General features: G+C 35.2%; 1 protein-coding gene across 6 annotated transcripts in view; it reads left to right on the top strand.

Moving 5' to 3' along the window:
* The window catches only part of ANKRD17 (ankyrin repeat domain 17), a 129391-nt gene that overhangs the window by 87910 nt on the left and 14195 nt on the right, over positions 1 to 27286 (top strand). For all 6 annotated transcript variants that reach the window (XM_074228440.1, XM_074228443.1, XM_074228442.1 and 3 more), the window contains 10 exons: positions 650 to 792; positions 2759 to 2972; positions 3243 to 3418; positions 4117 to 4279; positions 6895 to 6990; positions 15035 to 15151; positions 19131 to 19302; positions 20533 to 20980; positions 21857 to 22012; positions 23708 to 23857. In XM_074228440.1, the coding sequence (XP_074084541.1) occupies positions 650 to 792; positions 2759 to 2972; positions 3243 to 3418; positions 4117 to 4279; positions 6895 to 6990; positions 15035 to 15151; positions 19131 to 19302; positions 20533 to 20980; positions 21857 to 22012; positions 23708 to 23857 (1835 nt within the window). The remainder of the gene's footprint in view (positions 1 to 649; positions 793 to 2758; positions 2973 to 3242; positions 3419 to 4116; positions 4280 to 6894; positions 6991 to 15034; positions 15152 to 19130; positions 19303 to 20532; positions 20981 to 21856; positions 22013 to 23707; positions 23858 to 27286) is intronic.

Raw genomic sequence — 27286 nt, 5'->3', positions numbered from 1 at the left:
TACACCCTTACCATCTTTGAACCTAAAGCTACTGAAATTGTTGCTGATATTGCTGCTTTCCGGCAGCTGCTCACTCAGGTGTTGGGGACCTTTTCCTCCTCCTTTTGTTGGCCTTAACAATCCAAAATTAGATTTTATGTGTTATTTTTAAACTTGGAGTATGGGGGGGAGGGGTGATGTCTGGGTCTGTACTTGATCACCTTGGCTCTGTTCCTAGTTTACTATTTCTTAAGTATGTTAACCTCTGTTACCTAGAACCGAAACCAGTTACTATATTTAACCTGAAATTTTTTTCATTTTAGTGTGGTATCTATTTTATTATTTTTAGTCATTATATGTATTGTTCTTTGGATTCTACTTTCTTCAGATTCATTCATGGAAATCTTGCCACAACTCAATTCTTCATCTTCATCTTTGCAGTCCAGTAATGTTCCATTGCATTCATACTCTGCTAAGATAATAGTGCCTGGATCAGTATCACAGCCATTTTGTGTCAGGAGTACAACTGAAATCCTTATCTTCCTATCTTTGATGATCCCTTTCTGGTCACTAAATCACATTTCTTCTCTTTATGTTCTATGAAAAAAAATGAAAATATCAAAATGTGTTTTTAAGGAAACCTTATTTATTTTTCCTGTGATATTTCTAGGTGGTGGAGCTGCTTTTGGCTCGAGGGGCAAATAAGGAACACAGGAATGTGTCTGACTACACGCCTCTAAGCCTAGCTGCTTCTGGAGGTTATGTGAACATCATTAAAATATTATTAAATGCAGGAGCAGAGATTAATTCCCGGTAAGTTTTAATCTTTTCTCCTTACTCCTATGATACCTTTTTCAAAGCACTTCCTCTAACTTACCTCAAGCTTGTAACAAAAAGTTATACAAGAAGGCAGTTCATTGATCCAGTGGAAGAGAGTGCTGCTAGAATGTGAATGTGGTTACAGACCGTCCCTTAGTGAGCTTGCTCTTGTTCTGTGTTCATGGCTCCACTCAACATCTCTCTGCCTCTAGTTTTCTTGCCTGTAAAAATGGGAATGGGTCTTCCATGAGTTCGTGGGGATGAAATGTTAACTTTTGATAGTTTCATCTTGAAATGAAGTAGAATAATTTTAACTGTTAAAATCTAGAAAATATAGGGCAGGGCAGCTAGGAGGTACAGTGAATAGATCACCATCCCTGGAGTCAGGAGGACCTGAGTTCAAATCCAGCCTCAGACACTTAATAATTACCTAGTTGTGTAACCTCATTGCCTTGCAAAAAAGAAAAGAAAATATAGGCTCAAGGAATGGAAAACTTTTATTCAGATTGTGCTTCAGCACTAGGGCTCTCCAAACTATATTTAATTCACTGGCTTGTTTACCTCTTTCTTAGACTATTGATCTTCCTGCCTCAAGCCTCTCCCCTCACCAGTCCTTCCTCTACATAGTTGTCAAATTAATGAACTAAAAATGTGTCTTATCTATGTTCAGAAAACTTCAATGACTCCCTTTGGCCTCTGGAATACATTATAAATTCTTGTTAGCTTTTAAAACCTTGTAGAAACTCAAGCTAGCCCCATTTCATATTTGTAATTTCTTTATGCATTTCTACCTTTTCTATTTTTCCTCTACTCTGAGAATTCACAAAAAAATCTGACCCTTACATTTCTGCTGACCTCCATTCTCACATCTTCAACTCACAGTAGGCATCTCGAATTGGTCAAGTCATAGATGTGGTGAGACACATTCTTCCCCCACCCCCTACTTCCCAATCCCTTCCTTCTTTTAAATTTACCTATTTATATTGATAGAATGTATCATCCTCCCAGTCAGGCCTCCATGCGAAAAATCTTAGGGGATCATTCTCAATCACTCAATCTTTCACCCTACATATCCAATTTGTTTCCATGTCTTATTGATTTTTACCCTTGTGACATCTCTCGAATATATGCTTCCTTCTCTTCTTTGACACTATGCCCTATCCAGTTCTGGCCCTTCTTCCTCATGAGAGTCTACTGGGCAGGCTCAGAGCCTCACTTCTCTTCCCACTCCAACCCCTCTTCCACTCTGCTTTTCTGCCTGGGTCACCTCCATATCCCCTCCATTATAAAACCTACAAACTCCTCCTGGTCCTGGTCCTGGTCCTGGTCCCTGCTCCCTGCTCCCTATCTTTGCCATCACTACACCTCTCTGCTCTGGCATCCAAGTTTGATGTGCAGTCCATTTCCTGATTAAACAGTTCACCTTGTTTTCCACCATGCTGCCTTTCTTAGTTTCTGTCAAGTCCCACCTCCTGTCTTCCCTCCCCCAGGAAGCATCTCTGACCCGATTCCAGCCTTCCTTCTTTTAATTCTCTCCAGTTTAGCCCCACTCTCTCATTGTTGTACTCACTTGTTGGTAGGTTGTCTCCCCAGTCAGATTGTACTTCTGAGAGCTGAACTGAGCCTTAATCAGTGCCTCAGTGACTGTCTGGATGCATACAACCAAAAGAAGTCTGACCCCAAAGAGGCCTGGCCTCCACTCTTCAGTGCAGTCAGGAGATCGACTCCTTGGCTTCTCCTTATCTGTTTGTATGTTTGTCTCCTCACTTAGACCTTGCTTTCCTGAAGGCAGGGTCCCTCAGCACAGTTCAGGGCACACTAATCAATTTGTTGACAGATTGACACTTTGAAGAGAGGCTAGACTAGCTTCTTTATGTTAATAAACACATATTAAGTAAATAATACCTTGACAAATCTAGCCCTGTTTTATGTTTAAAAATATGTATTTTTCCCATTTCAGAACTGGTAGCAAATTGGGCATTTCTCCTTTGATGTTGGCAGCTATGAATGGGCACACAGCTGCTGTGAAACTTCTTTTGGACATGGGTTCTGATATTAATGCTCAAATAGAGACTAATCGTAATACAGCCCTTACCTTAGCATGCTTCCAAGGAAGAACTGAAGTGGTCAGTCTTCTCCTTGACAGAAAAGCTAATGTTGAACATAGAGCAAAGGTAAGAGAAATTGTATGTGGAGTTTCCTAGATTTGTTTTTAGACCATTCTTTTCCACACATAGCAATGCTAGACTTTGTCATTTAAAATGCTATTTTCATTTTATCTTTTTTTTAAGATCTTACCACCCTCAAGGGTCAAAGTTTCATGTATAGTTTGATAACTCACTTAATAATGTGATAATGTAGTCAGTCAGAAAATATTTACTGTCTTGTTTGTGATTATATCTAAAATAAGTTATTTACATGTTTTGATTTTCTTTTATTTGTAGACTGGCCTAACACCACTAATGGAAGCTGCTTCTGGTGGCTATGCAGAGGTAGGCAGGGTCCTTCTAGATAAAGGTGCTGATGTCAATGCCCCTCCAGTGCCCTCCTCGAGAGATACAGCTTTAACCATAGCGGCCGATAAAGGACATTACAAGTTCTGTGAACTGCTAATTAGCAGGTAATTTTCATCCAGGCATAATTTTCTATAGATCATTTCCTTAAGTCTGTGGGGAAAAGGTTAAAACAGAAAAAACAAATCAAACTCATTTTCTAAAACTTCTGAGGTTTCTATATTTTTGAATTTTTTCATAGTGTATTTGTATTATTTTATACATTTTATCTTTATGTTTTGAGCTTCATTTAACTACTCAGTTTATATAAAGATCAAAAAATAGAGGCAACAGTGATTCTCAGGCATAGAATTTATAAGAAAAATGAACCCATTATTTTCCTGGTATTAGCTAATATTGTGGACCTTGTTAATGAAATGTCTTGTTTCCTTTTGGCCTACCTGCCTTTTCAATTGCATATGAAATATAGTGAGGAAACTTTTCTTTAATGTGTTATTGCTAGACTGGGACTAGGAGTTTTAAAATAAGATGTCCAAATAGAAATTATTTTCTTACTCCTCCTCTCCAAGACATAAAGTTTGGGTTTTTTCCTCCTAAAGAGATGTGCCTGTATACACCTCTCTGAAATTGATTTTTATGAATTTATTTTTTTAAAGACTTGATTAAATAAAAATGACATTTAGAAAAATTTACATACTTTCCTGAATAGATTTTAAATCTTTTTCACAATAATATTTTTAGTGGTTACTGATTTTTAATTTTGTAGAAATTATGTTATTTTCACTTAATATGCATCTTTTTCTAGGGGAGCTCATATTGATGTTCGTAATAAGAAAGGGAACACTCCCTTGTGGCTGGCAGCCAATGGTGGGCATCTTGATGTTGTCCAGTTACTGGTACAAGCAGGGGCAGATGTGGATGCAGCTGATAATCGAAAGATAACTCCTCTCATGGCAGCATTTAGAAAGGTAATTATCCCTGTTGTCTTAATTATTACTGTTATCTCACTTCTTTGCCATTGAGTTTAAATATTGACTAAGAAAGGAAAAAGGTAAAATGTTTAACTACTCCTTTTAGGCATCTACAAACTGAATAGCTTTTACTGAGTTGATGAAATGGTATGCTCATTTTAGAAAAGAAGTTTTATGGGATCAAGAATGGGATGTGGAATCAGAGGTGTCTTAGGGTCTGTCAGGGTTTAATTTCCAGCTTGGCTACTTAACTGAATTTGGGCAAGATATTCCTCCTTTTGGGGAATTAGTTTTCTTATCCATAAAAATAAGGGTGTTAAATTAAATCCTTTCTATTATTTTAGCTATTATACTGCTTGGAGATAGAAAATTTTTTTTGAACATTTAAAAGTAAAATTCTGTATTACACCCAGCAAAAATGTTTCGTGGTAATGAAATATTTCAAATAGAAAATAGATTGTAACCATCTATGTTGATTTTCAGTCAGTGGTCATTTTTCATGTACCTCACTGGCTCCTTCTCCTTCCTCTTTCTTTCTACCCTACTGTTCTTGCCCTTCACTTTGACTTAACTGGTCTCTTTTTTGTCTAATGATCAGACTTCTAGAAATATAGTTTGCATATTTTTACTAAATTAATTTTACTTAAATGCCACTTACCTTTATCATGCTATTTCTTTGCCTTCTGTTACCTATCAAATCTGACCCTTTTCAATTAGGTTCCCCTTCCTCCTAAATATGAAGCTTTTGTCCATGGTACATTATTTTTCTTGCTTCCCAAAATACTCTGGGCAAAGTATCTCTGTAGGTTTGGTCATTGTTTTTTACTTTTCTTTAATACTCTTCCCTCTCTTATCCTATCTCTTGTCCATCCTTTAGGACCAAGCTTTATTGCTACTGCCAATCTTGCCTTCTCTCCTTTCAGTCCACATTGATCTCCTTCCTGAACTTTTCAAGTATTTATTGTTCATTTTGACTTTGGTCTAAAATGGTCTTTTGGTATAATTTACATGTGTCATGTTGATTGGTCTTAGATTCTCAATAAACTTTGAGAATAGAAATTGAGTGTGTCGTGCTTACCATGTTTTTTAAAAATCTTATTCAGAAAGCAAAATTGTATAAAATTTAGAGAAAGGGAGATAATAAAATCACCTAGAAAATATTATGGGTTGAGTTTCCTATTAGTCATGAGATCTTTGGATTATAAAAGAGTGATTGTGATTGTCAGGGAAAGCATTCATGGAGCTGCTGACATTGTTAGTAGGACTTGGGGTGAAAATGTAAGGGGAGGAAATTGACAGGCAGTGTGGGGGCAAAAGTTTTGAGGTATAAAAGGTTTTGTGTGTGTGTGTAGTTGAAGTGGGCTAATTTATATTCTTTATGTTATGCTATAAATAATTCAAATTAGTTTGGAATCAATGCCATCATCTAGAACAGAGGAAGGGAATTTGACTGGCTGTATAAGGCCTGTGAAATCATTTGGTCTGGTGCTGGCAATGCAACCGCAGGTCAGGCCTGAAATTCAATAACTTCTAGGAAGCTTTTTAGGGCTTAATAAATTAAATGTTTGACCCAATGTATCAGGCTAATTTTTAAGTTGATAATTTTGTCTGTCCTGTGAATATTATAAATAGCTAAATGACTTTTGGCAGAAAAAAAGGATCCATGAAATTCATTTGAAAAATAATGAGCAGTCACCAGTTTCTGAGAATTAGCATATTATTCAGCCATTTCAAGATCATTATTATCCCTCACTATATCCAATTCAGAACAGAGCTATTCATAAACTTTTAATGATTGGAACACATTTGAAAGTTTCACATTTTTTAAAAAAAAATAAACATTGTCAAGACTTGTTCTGAATTAACCATTTGAAGGTCTTTTTTTTATTATATTTTCCTATAGTGGTTAAGATGTTTGGAGTATTACTGGATATAAGGTTGCCTGATGGTAGAGAAAAAAAATCCTTAGTATTTTTTCTCTTTACTAACAATCTAATCCCTCAACCATGCTATTTCTTTATGGAGCAGTGCATTTACAAGAATCTGAGAAAAAGCTCATTTCCCAAGGAATTCTTTGTTACAGAATTCTTTGTAACCAGATTGTCAATTGGTTTTTTTTTTTAAATTGAAGAATAATAAGTTCTAGCCTTCCTTTAAACTCCACAGTTTCCTCTTTGGATACATATGGTATTCTCCATCACAAATCCCCTAAAGTTGTTCCTGATTATTACACTGAAGGAATGAACAAATCATCATGGTTGATCATCACCCCATATTGTTGCTAATATGTTTCTGCTCATCTCACTCAGCATCGGTTCATGTAGGTCTTGACAGGCTTTTCTGAAATGCGATCCCTCATGATTTGTTATAGAAGAGTAGTATTCCATCGCATACATATACCACAGTATGTTCAGCCATTCTCTAATTGATGGACATCCCCTCAATTTCCAATTCTTTGCTAATAAAAAAGAGCTGCTGTAAATATTTTTGTACTTGTAGGATTTTTACCCTTTTTCACAGATCATTGATTAGTTTTACCTATATGGTAATGATAAACTGCTTCACTTAAGGCAGAATATCTGACTGCATTTTAAATTGAAATTTATTTTCAGGGTCATGTGAAGGTGGTGCGTTACTTGGTGAAAGAAGTTAATCAGTTTCCCTCTGATTCTGAATGCATGAGATATATAGCAACCATCACAGATAAGGTAAGTTACTCTTTTGCATCCAACTGTATGTTGTTAGTACCAGGCGAATAAAATAATTCTCAGAGATTCATAGTTCCTGTTGAATACTTTGTAAACATGACTATGCTAAATAGGTGATCTGTGTGTGTCAAAATCCTAAATATAGGCTATCTGCATTCATGTCAATTATTCTACTAGCATTAGAAATAATGTTTTATGTAAACATGATTCAACATTACAACAATATTTTATTTATTTGCCATTTTCAGCCAGTAAGGGTTCCCAGTTAACAAGCTTCCTAAATGCTTGAAGCTTATTCTCTTAAACATAATTCCTACAGAAAAAATTGTTTAATCCTCCTCGAAACACTTAAACATATAACTGGGCTGACTCTAAAAGAAAAAGAACAAGGATCTTATTCAGGTCAATATTTTGTAACAAACTGTTTTGTTCATCTAAGTCCGTGGAATCACCACATTGGATTCTAACATCACAGCCTTTTATGTACTACATAGGATAATAAAAATGGCATTAGTATAAAAGATGTGAAGAGATCCTGGGCTAGTTCCAAATAGATGAATAACAAACCTGAGCTAGAGATAAGATAATTTGAAGAAGTGAGGAATTGTCACCATAATGTATTAGAGAGAAGACCCAAATAAATGTTGATGGAGGATCATAGACATCCTATAAACATACTACTTTCTTAACTACAGATTTTTTTAAGATAATTTATACAGATAAAAAGTGTAGGCTTGGTGAGATTCTGAAAAGGAAGTGGCAGGCAGTTTTCACAAACTGTTTTCTACAATTGAAAATCTTTATGGCCAACATAATACTAAAAGGAGGTTCTTACTGTATGCATCCTGATTCTTATCCATGGAAAAAGTTTGTATCTTTTACAGCACAAATTTAATCTTAAAAAGTAGTTTCTAATGCTTTTAACCGCTAATAATAACCAATAGCATTTTATATTGTGCTTACGGTTTTCAAAACACTTTGCAACTGTTACCTCATTTAATAGACAGCCCTGTGCAGTGGGTGCGATTATTATCCCCCTATTAAAGAAGAGGAAACTGAGGCACAGGGAGGCTAAGTGACTTGCCCCAGGTTGTACAACTCATTTGCATGTTAAATAAAGTTCAAATTTGGATCTTCTTGAGTTATATATTAAGATCATATTAAATTGCTTAATAGATACAGCAACAGAGAAAGTTTTAATCAACCTCATATCATATCATTCTTGCCGCATAAAACAACCCTGTGGTGAGTTGCTTTCCAGTTGTTTGCTTCTTTTGTGGAGAATGACCTATATAGATTTCTCATTGTCTGGCTTCTCTCTGTGTATGACACTGGGTTAGTTATTAAAGTGAGTTCCAGTATGACATAAAACATCTCAATGAGATCCATAATTGCTCAAAAAGAGATGAATCTCATTATTTGCATAGAACAAAACAAATGACTAGAGAACTATTAATTTAGATTAAATTTATGGACAAACCTGTCCATAAATAAATAAATGTATTTTGAGCACACAATAAACGACTCTCTGATTAGAAGCAAGACTTTGCTGGGTTATGTTTGAGAAATGTCACATAGTTCAGTGATGTAAACCTTTGCCCTGAAAGAAAATCTTTTTTTGAACAAGTTTGTTCACCTTGGTAGCTATTGTTGCATAGTAAAGGGAAGAACTGGGCCCAGGTCTTCTCTCACCTCTGACATAGCATAGCTCTAGGATGCTATGCAAGATTTCTTTTTCCTTGGGTCATTTTGTCTAAGGCTACCTGACAGAGAAAGTACTGAGCTTTATTGTTAAAAAGGTGAAATCTCAGGTACAGAGCATATTCCCGTTTTCATTTTTTTTCTTTTATGTGTCAGTGAGTACTGTCATCTATGAAGAATCAAAATTTCTGGTCGCTCAAAGGGCAGTGTAAGCTTATTTGGTAAGCAACAAATGAGGTGAAGGATCTGACCGCTAATGAATGCAGAAAACAATTCTGCTTCCTCTGCATTTCTCCCATTCCTTTTGATCTCCTTTACCATTGCTATAGAGAAACCTTCATCTTCTTCTTTGTCACTGGACTTTTTCCAAAGTGGTCTCTCCCATACTTTTCCTCCTTGTATTCATTCTGCTAATGCACCATTCTGAGGGTATTTTTTCTTTTTTCAATAATTTTCGGTTTGGGTTCCCATTTTTTCCTCTAGGAGAAAATAAAAAATGCTTAGCTTAGAATTTCAAGCCTTTCATGACTTGTCTTTTTCCTTCACACACTCTCTCATCTAGCCTGCTTCCTAATTTCCCAAACTCAGTATTCCATCTCTTCTTTGCTTTGGCGTGGGCAAGACAAAACCATCCCTGGAATACAGTCCTTCCCCATCTTGGCCTCTGAATCCTTAGCATTTTTCAAGACTTATCTCAGGTATACCTCCCCTGGGTAAGTCTTGCTTTAAATCCTTTTGTTTTTTTTTCTCTTCTCTTCTTCCATGAACTTATATTTTATGAATGTGTATGTGGAATTTCTCCAATAGGAACTGAGTCCCATTTGGAAAGGTTGCTTTAGTCTTGTGTTTATAATTCAATTGCACTTAATCAGCATTTTAAAAATGTTTACTGTATTTAATTGAAGGAGTTTCAAAAATAGTTCAGAAAGAGTTGGTATACTCCACTGGAAAGAACACAGAATTTTGAGTCTTTGTTCACATACCAGCTATGCTCTTTATAACTGGTATGAGTCCATTCAAGTCATTTACCATCTCAGCATCTAAGGTTCCCTCATTCATAAAATGAAGGAATTGCCTTAGATGTCCTTCCAGGTCTCTTCCTATTGTTAATCTATAATCCTTAGATGTATGAATGAAGATGGTGTAATGGTATTTTAGAACAGATGGGTGATTTTAGATGGCCCTATTAACTCCACTGGGTCTTGGTTTTCTATTCTGTAAATTGGGGAGAGAGATGAACAAGCTCATCATGAGCTTCTTTCTAGTTATACATCTTAATACACAATGTTGAGGTCTAGGGAAAAATTTACAACCTGTTAGATAGATACCCTGCAAGATCCATTTCCAAGAGTATCACTGAAAAAAGGTTTAGAGAGGTTGTTGCAATGTACCTTTAGGACATTATACCTATGGGTAGAGTGAAAGAATAAAGAATTGGTTTGTTTTGGGGTATTTTAGAAATCTTTTTAGAATGTATTCCTTTTTTCAAAATTTTCATTTTTTTACATATACCTTCTCTTCCCATCCCTTGTTCACTAGAGCCACCCCTTATTAAGAATAAAAAAGAAGGAAAAGATAAGGTTCAGCAAAACTACTCACACATCATCTGAATCTGGGCATATGTGTAGGGTTCTATATACTACATCTAGTACTTGACCCCTAGCCATAACTAGAAAAACTTGATCTTTTATTCTAATTTTTTTATGTTGGGACCTTCTATATTCCTCATCATTTTTAGCTTATTACGGAATGTTGATATAAGACATTTTTCTCAAATCATTTCTGGCAAATTGCTTTCTAATTTTCCCACCAATTTAAACTAGTCTTGGAGATTTTTCCCCAGATCATTTGTGTTCTTGGATTTATTGATATTGGGTTAATGGGCTCAGTTATTTCTGATTTTTTTTTCTCGTGAGCTTTTATTGATACTTTTTTGCTCTTTAAAGTGTTACCATCATAGTTGGTTGGAATAACATTAAATTTGTAAATTAACTTAGAAGATATTTTTTATCCTAATAGTGAAGCTGGTTATGAATTCTGAATGTCCCTTCAAATTTTTAAGCCATTCTTCATTTCTTTTAAGATTGTTCAAAATTTTTTCCATAAGCCTGTTTATGTTTCGAAAGATTGATACATATTGTTGCATATAATTTATAGTTGTTTTTGAAATGAGATTGGGAGGAGCAGTTTTTTTTTAAATGGGTTTTTATTGGTGGCCTCTCTTTTCCCCATTCCATATATCAAGTAGTATTTGGGGGGGGTGGAGGGGTTAGGATTATGGTGGTAGAGGGGGGGGGATCATTATAACCAAACAATAGATTGAAAAAGTGTGACAGTATGTGCATTGTGCATCACTTGTGGCTGCTCTGTTCTGCCTCTGCAAAGTGGTATGATGGGATTGATATCTCTCTTCTTTCAAGCCATGTTCTAGATTTATAATTTTATAACATTCATTTTTTTAAAGAAAGATTTTATTTATTTTGAGTTCCCCCCCTACTCTTGCTTTCCTCCCCCAACCCCTCACAGAAGGCAGTCTGTTAGTCTTTACATTGTTTCCGTGGTGTACTTTGATCTAAGTTGAATATGATGAAAGAGAAATCATATCCTTAAGGAAGAAATATAAAGTATAAGAGATAGCAAAATTACATAAGATAATGATTTTTTCCCCTAAATTGAAGGTGATAGTCTTTGGTCTTTGTTCAAACCCCACCATTCTTTCTCTGGATACAGATGGTATTCTCCATCACAGATAGCCCAAAATTGTCTCTGATTGTTGCACTGATGGAATGAGCAAGTCCATCAAGGTTGATCATCACCCCCATGTTGCTGTATAACATTCGGTTTTGATTTGATTTTTCTGTTTTATTTTATGGTGGTTCTTTTTGTAGCCATTTTGAAATTGTCTAATTAGGTCTTCTTTTGTTCCCTTTCATGTAGATCTTGCTAGGCTTTTCTGTATTCATCACATTCATTGTTTCTTATAGTAAATATTTCATCTCTCTATCTCATCACAATTTGGTTTAACAATTCATCCAGTTTCTAGAAGGCTACTTTGTTTTGTAATTCTTTGCTTTCACAAAAAGTGATTCTATAAATGTTTTGGTGTATATGAAAGATATTTTATTTTTCTAATTAAATGTATGAAAGTATTTCAATATTCATCCACTTGCATATTTCTAAGTTAAATAATTTTCTTCCACCCCCTCTTCCCAGTATAGTGAACATTGTGCATGTACATTTGTGTTTAATACGCTTGCATTTTAGTCATTTTCTGCGTGAGAAATTAGGACTAAGGGAAAAGAATGAAAACCATGTGACAGGAAGGAAAAACATAAGAGACATTTTTTTTAATTAAACATAGTATTCATTCAGAATCTGTAGTGGTTATTTTTTGGTTTGGTTTGGTTTTGATTCATCTGTATATAAATGGTGTCCATAGCAGGTCTTCCAGGTTTTTCCTAGCTCTCTGAGCGAGCAAGTCCATCAAGGTTGAACATCACCCCCATGTTGCTGTTATTGTGTATAGTGTTTTTCTGGTTCTGCTCATCTCAGCATCAGTTCATGCAAATCCTTCCAGGCTTCCCTGAATTCCCATCCCTCCTGGTTTCTAATAGAACAATAGTGTTTTGTGACATACATATACCACAGTTTGCTAAAAAGGTATCAACAATTAGACAGTTTTCTGAGAGGATCTGCATCCATCAGAATTGAGTAACACAGTTGAGTTGTTAATGTGTACAATGTTATCTTGGTTCTGCTCCTTTCATTCAGCCTCAGTTCCTGTAATTTGTTCCATGCTTCTTTAAAGTCTGACCATTCATGGTTTCTTATAGAACAATTAGTATTCCATAACCTGTTCAACCATCTCCTAATTGATGATCTTCCCCTTGATTTACAATTCTTTGCCACTACAAAAAGAGTTACAATGAATATTTTGGAATATGTGGAACTTTTCTCTTTTTTTATGGTTTCTCCTTGATATAGGTCTCTTATTGGTATTTCTTGGTCAAAGGTATATTTGGTTTAGTTGATCTTTGGGCATAGTTCCGCATTATTGCTTATACCCTATACAAACTGGATACAGGATTTAGATGTAAAAGGCTATAACAAGGGGCGGCTAGGTGGCGTAGAGGATAAAGCACTGGCCCTGGAGTCAGGAGTACCTGGGTCCAAATCCGGCCTCAGACATTTAATAATTACCAAGCTGTGTGGCCTTGGGCAAACCACTTAACCCCATTTGCCTTGCAAAAAAAAAAGGCTATAACAGACCACTAACAGATGAAGGAATACTGTATCTCTTACATTTATGGAAAATAAATTCTTGACAAAACAAGAAGTAGAGTACATTATAAATTGCAACCTGGATGATTTTGATTTATTAAATTAAACAGTTTTTGTATGAATAAAATCAATGTTGCCAAGATTAGAAGGAAAGCAAAAAAGCTGGGAAACAATTCACAACTAGGGGTTTTGATAAAGGTCTCATTTTTCAAATATGTAGAAAATTGAATCAAATTTGTTGCAAGTCATTCCCCAATTGATAAATGATCAATGGATCTGACCAAGCAGTTTTCAAATGAAGAAATTAAAACTATATATCATTATGAAAAAAGGCTCCAAATCGTTACTGATTAGAGAAATGCAAATTAAAACAACTCACACGTATCAGATTGGCTAAGATGACAAAAAGAGAAAATGATTAAGGCTGGAGAAGTTGTGGAAAGATTGGCACGTTAATACACTGTTGGTGTAGTTATGAACTAATTTAATCTTTCAGGAAACCAATATGGAACTATGCCCTAACACTTTCTCAGTGACCTTTTTGGGGTACATAATAGCTTGCTTTTACATTATTTTCCTCTGTATTTTGTTGGCATTCCCAGAGCTATATCAAATAACAATGGGAAAGAGAGCTATTTATTAGGAAAATTTCTTTTTTAAACAATGGTATCTTTCAGCTTTAGAGAGATCCATTTCATTATATTAAGCCTGAATTCAGTCCTTCCTTCCATTCTAGAACTTTGTGAAGATTTTTTTCCTGCATCTCATAACCTAAATCACTAGTTGTTTAGTTGTGTAATTTCACATTTGGGTCTCCTCTAACATTATAAATAACATGACACTGAGACCCTCATCACTCATCTCTATGATATCAAGAGTTTGTTCTCCCTGTCCCCATTCCAGTCTTTTCTTCATTTACAGTTTTCCTAAAGCATAGGTCATATCCTCCGTCTGTTCACTCTGCTCCAGTGTCTCTGGTTACCTCCAAGACCAAATATAAAAATCATCTGACTTCCAGAGTTCTTTCCTAACTTTACAGTCGTCTTCTTCTTCTCTGTGGTTTCTGGACCTGTGAAACTGACTTCCTTGCTGTTTTTTCCAGAACATATTTCATCTCTTCACGTTGCATCTTCCCTGACTCTCCTCTCATGCTTGGAATTCTCTCCTTCCTCATACGTAACTCCTGATGTTACTGGCTTCCTTCAAGGCTTGGCAAAATGCCTACCTTCAACACCAAATCCTTATTTTAGGTGTTTTCTCTTACTGGCTTCCCTCTGAGACTCCCTCAGTTTATCCTTCCTCTGTCTTGATTTGTATGTAACTATTTGCATGTGGGTCTTCTCCATTAGGCTGGCAGCTCCTGAGGACCAGTAGTGTCTTTTATTTTTTTCCTCATATCTTTAGTTCTTAATAAATATGTATTGAATTGTACAAAGCCCCTCACTGTTTGATTTGCCTTCATTAGTTGGATGTCATAGTGGAAATGGTAAGCAATTCATTTTTCTTTGTAATATCTCCACCACTCAAATCAATTAAATGTCTCTCTTAGAGGTATCTTCCTGAAAAGACTTTTCTTAATCCTCCTGAGCTAGGGAAGAGGGTGATTTCATCGGTGGAATCACATGTGTTACCCAGGACAGGTTGGCACTTTTTCTGCCCTGACAGTCTTTTTTTTTTTTTTTAAGGTTTTTTTGCAAGGTAAATAGGATTAAGTGGCTTGCCCAAGGCCACACAGCTAGGTAATTATTAAGTGTCTGAGACCGGATTTGGACCCAGGTACTCCTGACTCCAAGGCCTGTGCTTTATCCACTACACCACCTAGCCACCCCTATGCCCTGACAGTCTTGAAGTTGCCTGGGACTGGGAGAGGGAAGAGACCTGGCCAGGGTCATGTGACCAGTAGATGGGTGTGTTGGGACTGGAACCCATGTCTTCCTGACTCTGAGACCAGCTCTTTTTCCAATGTAGGATGGAAACAAAATCTTAGAAATTTATGTCTTAAGTTTCATTTCATATAACCTTCCTTTCTTAGATTGGAAATTGATTTCTTTTTTCCTTTCAGGAGATGCTGAAAAAGTGCCACCTGTGTATGGAGTCAATAGTACAAGCCAAAGATAGACAGGCTGCTGAAGCAAACAAAAATGCAAGCATTCTTTTGGAGGAATTAGACCTGGAAAAGGTAATTACCTTCTTTAACAGCTTCTTCTTTAGTATTAGCTAATTTTTTTAAGTTATAAAACTGTTAGTTTGTCATTTAGATGAGAAACAGTACAGAAAAGCAGAGATTACCTTCCATAAGTACTCAGTCACTCAGCCAGCATTTATTTAGTGACCGCTAAGTGCCAGGCCCTCTATTAGACACTGGACTTAGAAGGACAAAAATCCTAAGTAAATGATAGCTTGTCTTGAAGAATTTCCTTTTCAGAGAGAGGAGGTGACATAAGTGCATACACATATATACACAAAATGTAGATGTGAAAAATGTACCATAAAAACAAAAAAAAATCTTAAGGCATGGTATGATTAGCATTCATTATAGAGAGTAATAAGTAATGCAACTTTAAAATTAAGCCTGGCTTTTGTCCTTAGGTAATTTTGGAGATTCTAGCATAATTATAGTTGTTCTAAAGTTATTTGTTTTTTGTCTTCAAGTGTTATGGACCTGCACAAAGTGTCCTTGATTGTACCAGTGCTATTTTAAAAGTCTTGATGTCCTGATTTCTTTTTTCCATATGAAGTTCCCTTTTACAAGTTTGTGTCTAATCATTTAAGAACTTGTTCTTCACTGAGTAAAGTGCCATTTCATTCACCACTGGTGCCAGCGCTTCAAGGTTGATTTCATCCTCAGCACGAACAATCTATTATGATTTCAGGAAGAATCAAATTGAATTCTAAAGCCATTTTTTGGAACAGTAGACTGTTTAATCCTCTTGGGGGGGGGGCGTTGTACCTATATACCATCAATCTTAGAGAAGCAGGTTGCTTAAAATGTTGATTTGGGTTAAGGCAGGAAAGAGATGGGGAGTTACAAGCAGATAGAGTGTCACCTCTTTGCCTTGGTCAGATGACTACTTTTTTATTAGAAGTAAAAAGAAATGCTCTACAGCAATGTTCTTTGTTTTTGATCATCTGCTATTTTCTCTTGACAATTTTCACATTGTTCTATATAGTTGTTGGACTTGTTGATTTTCACAAATTTTTTTTTTATTAAAGATTTTGAGTTTTACAATTTTTCTCCCACTCTTATTTCTCTCCCCCTACCCCCTCATGGAAAGCAATCTGTCAGTCTTCATTTTGTTTTCATGTTGCACATTGATCCAAATTGAGTGTGATGAGAGAGAATTTGCATCCTTAAGGAAGAAACAGAAAGTATGAGATGACAAGATCAGACAATAAGATATCATTTTTTTTTCTAAATTAAAGGGAATAGTCCTTGAACTTTGTTCAAACTCCATGGCTCTTTATCTGGATACGGATGGTATTCTACATTGCTGACAGCTCTGGTTGTTGCACTGATGGAATGAGCAAGTCCATCAAGGTTGATCATCACCCCCATGTTGCTGTTAGGATGTACAATGTTTTTGTGGTTCTGCTCATCTCACTCAGCATCAGTTCATGCAAATCCCTCCAGACCTCTCTGAATTCCTGTCGCTCCTGGTTTCTAATAGAACAGTAGTGTTCCATGACATACATATACCACAGTTTGCTAAGCCATTCCCCAATTGAAGAACATTTACTTGATTTCCAATTCTTTGACACCACAAACAGGGCTGCTATGAATATTTTTGTACAAGTGTTATTTTTACCCTTTTTCATCTTCTCCTCAGGGTATAGACCCAGTAGTGGTATTGCTGGATCAAAGGGTATGCTCATTTTTTTTGCCCTTTGGGCGTAGTTCCAAATTTCTCTCCAGAAAGGTTTGATGAGTTCACAGCTCCACCAACAGTGTAATAGTGCAGATGACTATTAATTTAAAAGCAAGTTAGGAGAACTAAGAACATTAAATGAACTGGAGCAACTCTGCTAGAGAATTGTGTCCTGTTGAACTAAAGATCCTGCAGATCCAAAGTTTTTTGGATAAATCATAGTAATTGGCAACATGCTACTGTTATAAAACATAAGTATTTTTTAGTGGCATACCAAATACAACCAGGGGCCTAGGCACAGTTCTTTCCTGTCAGACCTTTTTGAGCCTCCTCTTCCCTAGCCTTTAAAGACACTCTTGCACCTTATTACTGAATTATAACTCCCCTTCACAAAAAAATCAGGTAATTAAAAAATAATTTACATCAATAATTGCAGGAAAACTCTTTAAAGAATTTTTTTTCCTCAAAAAGGAACTTATTGGGGCGGCTAGGTGGCGCAGTAGATAAAGCACCGGCCCTGGAGTCAGGAGTACCTGGGTTCAAATCCAGTCTCAGACACTTAATAGTTACCTAGCTGTGTGGCCTTGGGCAAGCCACTTAACCCCATTTGCCTTACAACAAAACCTTTTAAAAATAAAAGGAACTTTTAACTAACCCAAGACACTTTTTGAGTTGTGATATTCTGGTACTGTTGCCTGCTCCAGAATGTGTTGGTAGTTTCTTTTCCTGCATATTCTCTCTATATAAGGAACATATAGATAGCATCATCCTCTATTTATGATGTTTCCCTACGCAGCCATCTTTGCAAATGACTCTTTAGGATGGGCAGAAATTTTCAACCACAAGTGACATCTTTTGATAATGATAATTTCTAATTGTTTGCGTGGTACCTTAATTGACTTAGGATATGTTTGAATCCATGTTCTAGAAAGTTTTGTCTTTTCAGAATAGAGCTTCCTTTAAGTATTTGTTTTGTGTTGTTCACAAAAGATTTGTATGGTCAAGTCATGAAAATCAATGGTAGGTGAAAAAAATGGAAGAAAACTATGAAAGTTTAATTTGGACTTGTTTGGAAAGACAACATATATGTTTTGTAGAGTTTTGAGAAGGCAGATATGTGGAATATGTTTTGAGAAACTGAACGTGGATAAAATAGGCATTATGGTTTCGAGGAGTAAATGAGTTATGCATTTGGGGCTATTGAAGTAGAGAATTCCAAGTCTGAAATTGTGAAAGGAAATAAACAGAATTATTTCAGCTGGGAGGAATGTGAGACTTCAAAGAGAACTCGAAGGTTTTGACTCTAGTTGAATTGAAGAATGGTAATTTCTTTTAAAAATTGGGAAGAAATAGTACAATGATTTATCATCTGAGTTGTGAAGTTCTTAAATTTTATTTTGGCACAATTGAAGAATAGATAAGATTCTTTTGCAGATTTGAGATCACATGAGATGTTCCTGGGAGTTCATTCCAACTCTGAAATTCTGTGATTCCATGATATATAAGTATAAATATCTTGCCAGTAGTTGAAAATTTGGAGATTGTAGAGGAGGTTAAATTTAGCTTGAAATTGGGCATTAACAGAAGATGTTATTTAATAATAAAATTAGTTTGCTAGCTAAGAGATCTCAGGTCTATTTCTATATCTTCAGTTGATAGGTAAACTTAGATTCAAAGAGAGAGGCACTTTTTAAAAACAGAAGTTACTGAAAGTCATTATATTTAATTGTTAAATTAATGATAATAGAACATGAATGCTTATGAGTAAGATTACTCCACTTGTTTGGAAATGGTCTAGGAAGGCTTCATGGAAAAAAGAAAAATTTGAGTGGACTAAGTTTTCAGTACTTATCCTTCAAACTGTCGAAAATTATTTAGAAAGTTCTTACCCTTTAAAATTTTTTATAGTTTAGAACTGCTTATGTAAATAGTGATAAACTTATAAAATGGTTCTTTGTATTCTGAAACTTCATAGATTGCTCTGGTATTTGAGGACTATAGAATATTCTTTTTTCTATATACAGATTGAGAAATAAAACATTGATTACCTGCTGGGTCTTTCTTGAGTGTCTTTCAGATACATATATATTCTCATGTAATTTTGGGTGACTTAGCCAAAGACAGCAGATTGAACTTTATAAAGACAGTATTGTTTTGGATTTTTCAAAATAATCAGATTTCTTTCAGAACTTGACATGTTGAGTTCAGAAGCTATAATTTCTAATTTAAAATGAGAATTTATTTTGTTCGAATTCAAGTATTAGAATCTCTTTTTAATATTTCCCTAAATAGCTAAGGGAAGAGAGTAGGAGGTTGGCTCTGGCTGCCAAACGAGAAAAGAGAAAAGAGAAGAGAAGAAAGAAAAAAGAAGAACAAAGAAGAAAACTAGAAGAAATTGAAGCAAAAAATAAAGAAAACTTTGAACTGCAAGCTGCTCAAGAAAAAGAAAAGCTTAAAGTTGAAGGTATTCTTGAAATAATTAAAACATACTTTCTTCATTTCTTATCTATATAATACATTTCTATGAAAAGTCACATTCCTTCATTCGTTGTTAGTCATTTGAACTGGCCAAAAAGCTTTTAGACATTTTCGGTCTTTATAGTATGTTTTTTTAAATGATTTTTATTTTGAATTATATTCTTGCTTGAGTACTTGCCCTCCACCATTACTAACTTCCAAACTTAATAATTGTTTTGTTCTCATTTCCTTTAAAAAAATTATTTTGATAAGGTTAACACAGTGATAAAATTAATAGTATTTAAGCCCAGTAACTTTTCTTATTTCTTTCAAATGAAAAGGAGAATGCCTCTTTTTGTTTGTTTATTTGTTTTTTAGGGTTTTTTGCAAGGCAAATGGGATTAAGTGGCTTGCCCAAGGCCACACAGCTAGGTAATTATAAAGTGTCTGAGACTGGATTTGAACCCAGGTACTCCTGACTCCAGGACCTGTGCTTTATCCACTGTGCCACCTAGCTGCCTCAGAGTGCCTTTAAATAGAATAGAATGCAGCATTTATGTTTAGAGCCAGTTTATCCCAGAGGAAAAAGGTTCAGCCTGTTACTTCTGTCTTATTGTCTCCTCCTGGCACTAGTGGGATTTAGTTTGCCTTTTTCCTCCTCTATTCTTTCTTTCCTTCCTTTTTCTGCTTTCCTTCTGCATGCATTTTTATTTCAGCCCTGGGAAATTGAAATAAATGGGAAGTAGAGCAATCTTGTGATGCATTGGAAATAGAGCTGAATTTGATCATAGGACTGGTGATTCAATTCCTGGTCAGTGTTATTGCTATGTGGGTCACCTTAGACAAGTTAGCTCAGCTTTCTGGGCCTCAGTTTTCCCATCAATTGAATAAAACCCTTCCAACTCTTAATTTATGTTCTTTTGAAATTGGAAACATCTAGAAAATTTAGAATCATTTAGAAAATTTGAATTATTTGCTCAGAAATCAGTTATTAAAAAATTAAATTTGGGAATTTTTGATCCTAGAAATAGTAATATAAATAAGGAACTTTCGTTTGTTTATTAATGCAGAAACTGTAGAGTTAATATAATTATGATTTTTTTTATTTGAAGTTCTTTAACAGTCTCTTGCAAGAATAACAGGTCACAATTTCACATGTTCAAGTCTTGTGATATTTTTGTCTTTAAAGTATGTTTCTCTTGTAATTTTGGTGATATTTCCCGTTCCATCCCACCAGATGAACCTGAAGTTCCAATGGAGCCTCCCAGTGCCACAACCACAACTACCATAGGTATATCTGCAACCTGGACGACTTTGGCAGGTTCCCATGGTAAAAGAAACAATACCATGACCACATCCAGTTCAAAAAGGAAAAACAGAAAAAATAAAATCACTCCAGAGAATGTTCAGATTATATTTGATGATCAGCTGCCTATCTCATATAACCAACCAGAAAAGGTGAATGGAGAGTCCAAAAGTAGTAGTACAAGTGAAAGCGGCGACAGTGACAATATGAGGATTTCCAGCTGCAGTGATGAAAGTAGCAACAGCAACAGCAGCCGCAAGAGTGACAGTCAGTCCTCGAGTGCCCCGCAGACTGCTCAGAGTAGCAAGAAGCAGCCTTCCGTACTTGTCACCTTTCCCAAGGAGGAGAGGAAAGCGGTTTCTGCCAAGACTTCTGTCAAGTCAGTTCCATTTAAATATCTATTTTAACCCTGCTAGTATGATTTGTTTTTGTTATTATTTTTTTTGCTCTTACTAATTGGCTTTTTTTCAAATAGAGTAGTAGATGGATCATTAGATGATAGCAGCGCTCACATTTATATAGATATTTACAATATTCAAAATTTTGGTCATAAAAAACACAAAAATCTTTCAAGGTAATGAGCATTATTACTGTTCTCTCAACAGACTTAGGATTATTGACCTGAGATGACACATATCTTGTGAATGACAGAGCAAAGACCTGAACCAAAAGTCTAGTGTTCTTTTCATTGTCCTGTGTTACTTTATGCTTTGTAGTCTTTCCATTTTCTTACGACTGCAGTGGAAACAAGAGTGAGCCATAAGTCAGTTCCATTCTCTGGGGCCCAGGTTGTTCATCTGTTAGTCATCTTTCTTCCAGCCCTAGATTTCTGATTTATGACATAGTTTGGCATTAGATCGGGTAGAAGTTAGAAAACTTGAATTTTTTGATAACTATTGATTTTGTCATTATGTGCTTTTTAAAGGTTAAAAATAATATATTTTTGTGCTGTTATAATCAATGCATTTCAAGTATTTCAGAAAAAAATTGGAAATTACTACCTTCTCAGGAGAGTACAAAGTTATCATTGGCATGTTTTCAAATAGTACATTAATTTATGACGATTAGAACTCATAGCCCCTCCATTGGTGATAAATACACATTTGCTGTTTTTTTCACTAAATTTTATCTCATTGATAAAACATATGGGATGGCAGATGAAATTGTTTCTTCAGCACTTGAACTCTTAATGTTTTGTTTAGCTGTTTTTAGCCTTTATATACGTTTAATAGATTTTCCCCCTTTCCTCTTTAAGATTGTCTGAAACTATCAGTGAGGTATCTGGGAATTCGTTGTCCACATGCACAAAATCTGCTCCCTCTCCACTTTCTTCACCAAATGGAAAGTTGACAGTAGCTAGTCCTAAACGCGGGCAAAAGAGAGAAGATGGCTGGAAGGAAGTCGTGAGAAGGTGTGTAAAATGTTCCTTTATTAAAATTCATTTTTATTTTATTTTCAGCTCTAAATTCTCTCCCTTCCTTGTCTCCCCCACTGTTTCACTTCTGTTAAAAAATATCAGAACCAATTTCAATATTATCCATATTAGTATGCTTCATTCTTTCCATTACCACTCTTTGAAGGGCAGCATAGCATGTTTCATCATGAATCCTCTGGAGTTACAGCTGGTTATTGTGTTGACCAGAGGACTTAAATTTTTCCACGTGTTGGTCCAGTTCTGTTATTATTGTCTCTAAGTTGTTCTGGTTCTGTTCATCTCATTCGGCATTTTTCACCATGTCTTCCCAAGTAAAATGTTCTTCCTTGATGTGCCACTTTTATTTTTGTGTATTTAAGTGTTCAGGTTTTTTGACATTCATATGTCATATGTCTCCCTTTCTCTCTAGGAATTTTAGAAATGTTTTTCTCTCTAAATTTCAAATCAAAATTAAAACCATGCCAGTGTGGAGTGAAGGACATTTTCCCCCAAGTCAAATGATAATAAAATATTAGTGATCCAAAAAGGAGTGGAATGATTGGTGTACCTTTTACATTTCTTAGTAACTATTCTGCTTTATTTCCAATTGTTTTTGTTCCCCTTGCATCTTTGAGCTGTCTGTGGCCACATAACATTTCCAAAAAATATCTTCATATGATCTTGAACAACAAACAACACTTATCAGTATCCCAGATAATTTTTAATAAGCCCAAGATCCTAATCCTTAGTTTTCTGTACAATTAATATAAAATGTTCAAGTTTATAAGTTTGAAGTTTACATCTTTCTGAAGCCCGATAGCTTAGAATTTCAGAGGATCTTCCAAATGCAATTAAAACCAAGGCATTTAAGTCTCTTTATAGTTTTAATTCAAGCAAATAACTATATGCAATCTCTATAAGAAAATAAAAAGTTAGACTTCTTGATTGTATAAATATCTATTTCAAATGATTATTGTTTATTAAAAGTCTCTCAGTCTTTCCATATTCATACACATACATACAAATTTGTTCCTGTCCTTGATGAATCTTTATTAAAAATTGAGGGGCGGCTAGGTGGCACAGTGGATAAAGCACCGGCCCTGGAGTCAGGAGTACCTGGGTTCAAATCTGGTCTCAGACACTTAATAATTATCTAGCTGTGTGGCCTTGGGCAAGCCACTTAACCCCATTTGCCTTGCAAAAACCTAAAAAAAAAAAATTAATTGAAGGTTTTAATTACCTTGGTTTTCTGTCTCCAGTTAATGGAAATAAATGAAGGTCTATATTTAAAATGGTGGTTCAAAAACTCACTTGATTTCTAAATGTAGATGGCCTTGTCTGTAGATTGTGTAGATGTAGAGTGCACACTATAAAACTTAAGCTGTCAGAGAATAGAGGAAGATGAATTTTAACCTAAAACCATGCCATAGGAAAGGGAAGGAAATGTGGCAGTTAGAAAAAACATTGGAGATCAGAGATGTTTATTTCTCCCTGATTCCTGTTTGGTTACCCTTTCTCCCAGTCCTGTGTTGGAGGATAAGAGATTGAAGATAAAATGACATCAAATTTAGATATAAAGGAATTAACTTTTAGCAGTAAGATAGAACTGATTTCCATCCCCAATATTTTAGTATTCATTAACAATTATTAACATAATGATTTCTCCTTTTCTCCCTTTTTTTCTGAAAATAGATCAAAGAAAGTTTCTGTTCCATCAACAGTTATTTCCAGAGTGATTGGAAGGGGCGGCTGTAATATCAATGCTATTCGGGAGTTCACTGGAGCACATATAGATATCGATAAGCAGAAAGACAAGACAGGGGACCGGATAATAACGATAAGGCAAAATAGATTTTTCTTTTGTGCTTTTTTCCTCCCTCTTTAGTTGTATTTTAATTTAATGTCTGGATTATTTGCATTTCTAGTTGAATTCAAAATTTCTTAGCATTCTCTTCCTATTCTGATTAATTTTCTCTCAATTTCTGGAAAAAATCTTTTTCTTTTAGGGTTTAAAATTTTTTTTCCCCATGGTTTTATTTTACTGGTGAAAACTGAAGAAATGCTTCATATACACTAAGATGTTTATCACTGAAATTAAAATGACAGGATAAAATGCTCATCTTAAGAACCTAAATGCCCATATTTAGTATATAAAAGTTTTTTAGAGATTGTGAAAGGTGTTAACCATTTCTTCAGAATTAGAGAATGTTGTATAATTGTGTTAAAAGGTAGAAATAATTTGTCCTTTATCTTCCCTAAATTTGTGATGTATTCCCTAGATAGGATGTTCTTGATCTGGAGAACATAATCTGGCATTTTGATTTCAATATCTATTTGATTATATTTGACTTCCTCAAAAAATAGGGTTCTATTTATTTTATATTTTATATTTCACCAGTCAATGGCTAGAGGGTCTAGGATACAAATTAGTTGAGCACTCATGACCTAGAATCTTCTGAATCTTTTAGGGAAGAATATACTTTTTCTGATGTTAATATTTGAAACTTTTCTCCTGTCCTTGAGAGCTGAACTTTTTTGATATTAAAAGATTTAATCATAATCAGTACTTTCTTTAGCATGAGAAAATATTGAATCCTGTTTGAGGAGTACCAGTGAATTCCAGGAAGCATTTATTGAAAACGTTTAGATACATCAACATTCTTTTTGAGAAGCATATGTGACCTTTTGAAAGAAAAATACTTTGCTAAGATAATATTTCAGTGTTTTAAATGTATTCCAGTTTCGTAGACATTTATTGGACACCAACCATTGTCACTGAATTGTATTGTAAAGGTTTTAGATGTATGAGTCCTCATAGAGAAATAAGGATTGTAAGCATGAAGAATTGATATTATTATATATTAAGTGAAAGAGGATACCTAATGAGTGACAGGGAAAAAAGTGCTTTTCAGAGGAGATTGGTTTTTAGCTGATAAGTTTCAGAGAGTTGTTGATGGTTTCAGTGGAACTTCATCCAGTCTGAAAAGAAAGGGTCCCACTTTGCTGAACAAAGAAGGAATAAGGTATCCACTCAGGGAGAACTGGGATCCAGTCAGCCAAACCAGGAACAGATTAAATATTCAGGAGGGGTTCGGGGTAGAACCTTAATGTCTCTGAAATAGAATATTGAAATTAGGGGCAAGAAAGGGATCATAAATTTCTTTATGCCCAATCCCGAATTTTGCAGGTGAGGAAGCTGAGATCATGAGGATCATGATGATAACTAGCATCAGCTGGGACAAAAACCAAATTGGGTTGGAGAGGGTGGAGGGCTTTGGAAAATCACAGGCCTTCTTTTTGACTCTCCAGCTCTATTCTGTTCCAAAGATATTAGGATTTTGGGGGTAGTCTTAATACTGTCTCCATGCCTTTCCCACCACTATTACCCCACCCCTTAAAATAACAACCACAAACCCATCCTTAAGAATGCTTTCTTCCTTCCTTTTTCATTTAAACAAGTCTTATACAGAGGGAACCAAACTTTTTCCAGATTACTTTTTCTGAACTTTAACTCCTCAGTGATGTCTTCTGAATTTTTAAAACACTCTTTTGTCTATATTTCTTAATTTGACTGTGTCTGGCGAGAGGATCTTAGAGAGTTCTTACATTTATTAGTTAACTTTCTCCATATCTGTCACTTCTTCCTTTGAAGAATTGATGGTAGTTCATAAATTGTATAGAATAAAAATTACTCCTTTATTTTCAGTAACTAAATTAAAGATTTCATAAGTTGTTTAAAATTGTGATTTTTGAGAAAAGATTGCTGTTTAACAATTTGCTAAAGAGGTCCATGACTCTTAAAGTTAAGTTAAACCTCTGCTTTAAGATATCTTTAAGATGGGGCGGCTAGGTGGCGCAGTGGATAGAGCACCGGCCCTAGAGTCAGGAGTACCTGAGTTCAAATTCGGCCTCAGACACTTAATAATTACCTAGCTGTGTGGCCTTGGGCAAGCCACTTAACCCCATTGCCTTGCAAAAAAAAAAGATCTCTTTAAGACATTGGCAGCCATTGGAAACATCAGCATCTTGGTAAAATAAGAGTTTGTGTTCTTTGTATAAAATGTTAGGGATTTTCTAAGTTTTTCGTGTTTATTAAATTTTCTTGATGTTAACATAAAAAAACATCCTCAAGCCAAATATACTCCCTAAAAATAACACAGATTGTACAAAAACATTGTTTCTGTATATATTTCCAAATTCACCACTTAAGAGAAAGGTTGACATGCTTTAATTTTAACAAGGTAGTGTACCTGTTTTATCCATTGTGTTTGGCCTGGATTTTGTTGTCTTGCTTTATATAGATGGAGTCAGTATGAATATTTATTTTATGAATCTTCATTACCTCATGTAAATCTTTTCATCTTTTTTCTTTCATATTTTTTGTTCCTTTAAGGAGCAATAACATTCCATAACCTTCATATGCTAAGTGACTACCCATAGCCATTAGACATCTAGTTTGTTCATAGATTTTTACTATTTTAAATAATGCTTCTCTGAAAATGTTTGTGTATATGAACCTTCTTCCTATTAATAAGCTGCTTAGGATTTAACCTAGTAGTGGAATTGCTGTGTCAAAGTATATAAGCACATCTTTTACCATTTTGCCAGTTTGGTAAGTAAACGGCCATGCCTCTGAGTTGTTTTAATTTGTATTTCTCTGATTTTTCTCAATTTTGAATACTTTTAGGTGGTTGCTGATCATATAATTTTCAAGGATCTTGTAATACTCTCCCGTGCTTTTATTAGTATTTCATGTGTTATAGATTCACTCTAAATCTTGCGATTTAGAACAACCCCCTTAACTAGCTCCCATCTCCAACTCAGTGATTAAATCCATCCATGACTGTACCCTTGTTCGACAGTTAGGATTGTAGTAGCACAAAACTAATGCATTCAGTCCTTTGATCAACAAGTATTGAAGAAGCCCCTACTATGTGCCAGATCCTTTTCTAAACACTGAGCTTGCAGAGTAAGGTAGAATCCAGTTCCCTATCCTCATGAATTTATATTCACATGGGCGAGAAGATAATGTGGTTTATGTATAGAATAATTGGAAGTAACTTACAGAGGATACAGTGTCTACCCCATGGGGCAGTTGAGAAAAAGGCTTCCCGCATATTCCTGGTATTTTGGCACTGTCTCTTGAAGGATGCCAAACATTCCAAGAGGCAGAAAATCACTCTAAGCTATGTGAAGGGTGTGGGTTAGTATGGGGAGAGAGTTGAAATAAAATGCTATTTCAGCAGTCCAAATGAGAGGTGGGTGGTAAGA

The sequence above is a fragment of the Macrotis lagotis genome, chromosome 3 (genome assembly GCF_037893015.1).
Source record: "Macrotis lagotis isolate mMagLag1 chromosome 3, bilby.v1.9.chrom.fasta, whole genome shotgun sequence".
Lineage (NCBI taxonomy): Eukaryota > Metazoa > Chordata > Mammalia > Peramelemorphia > Peramelidae > Macrotis > Macrotis lagotis.
This window is presented reverse-complemented; position numbering and strand designations above follow the sequence as displayed.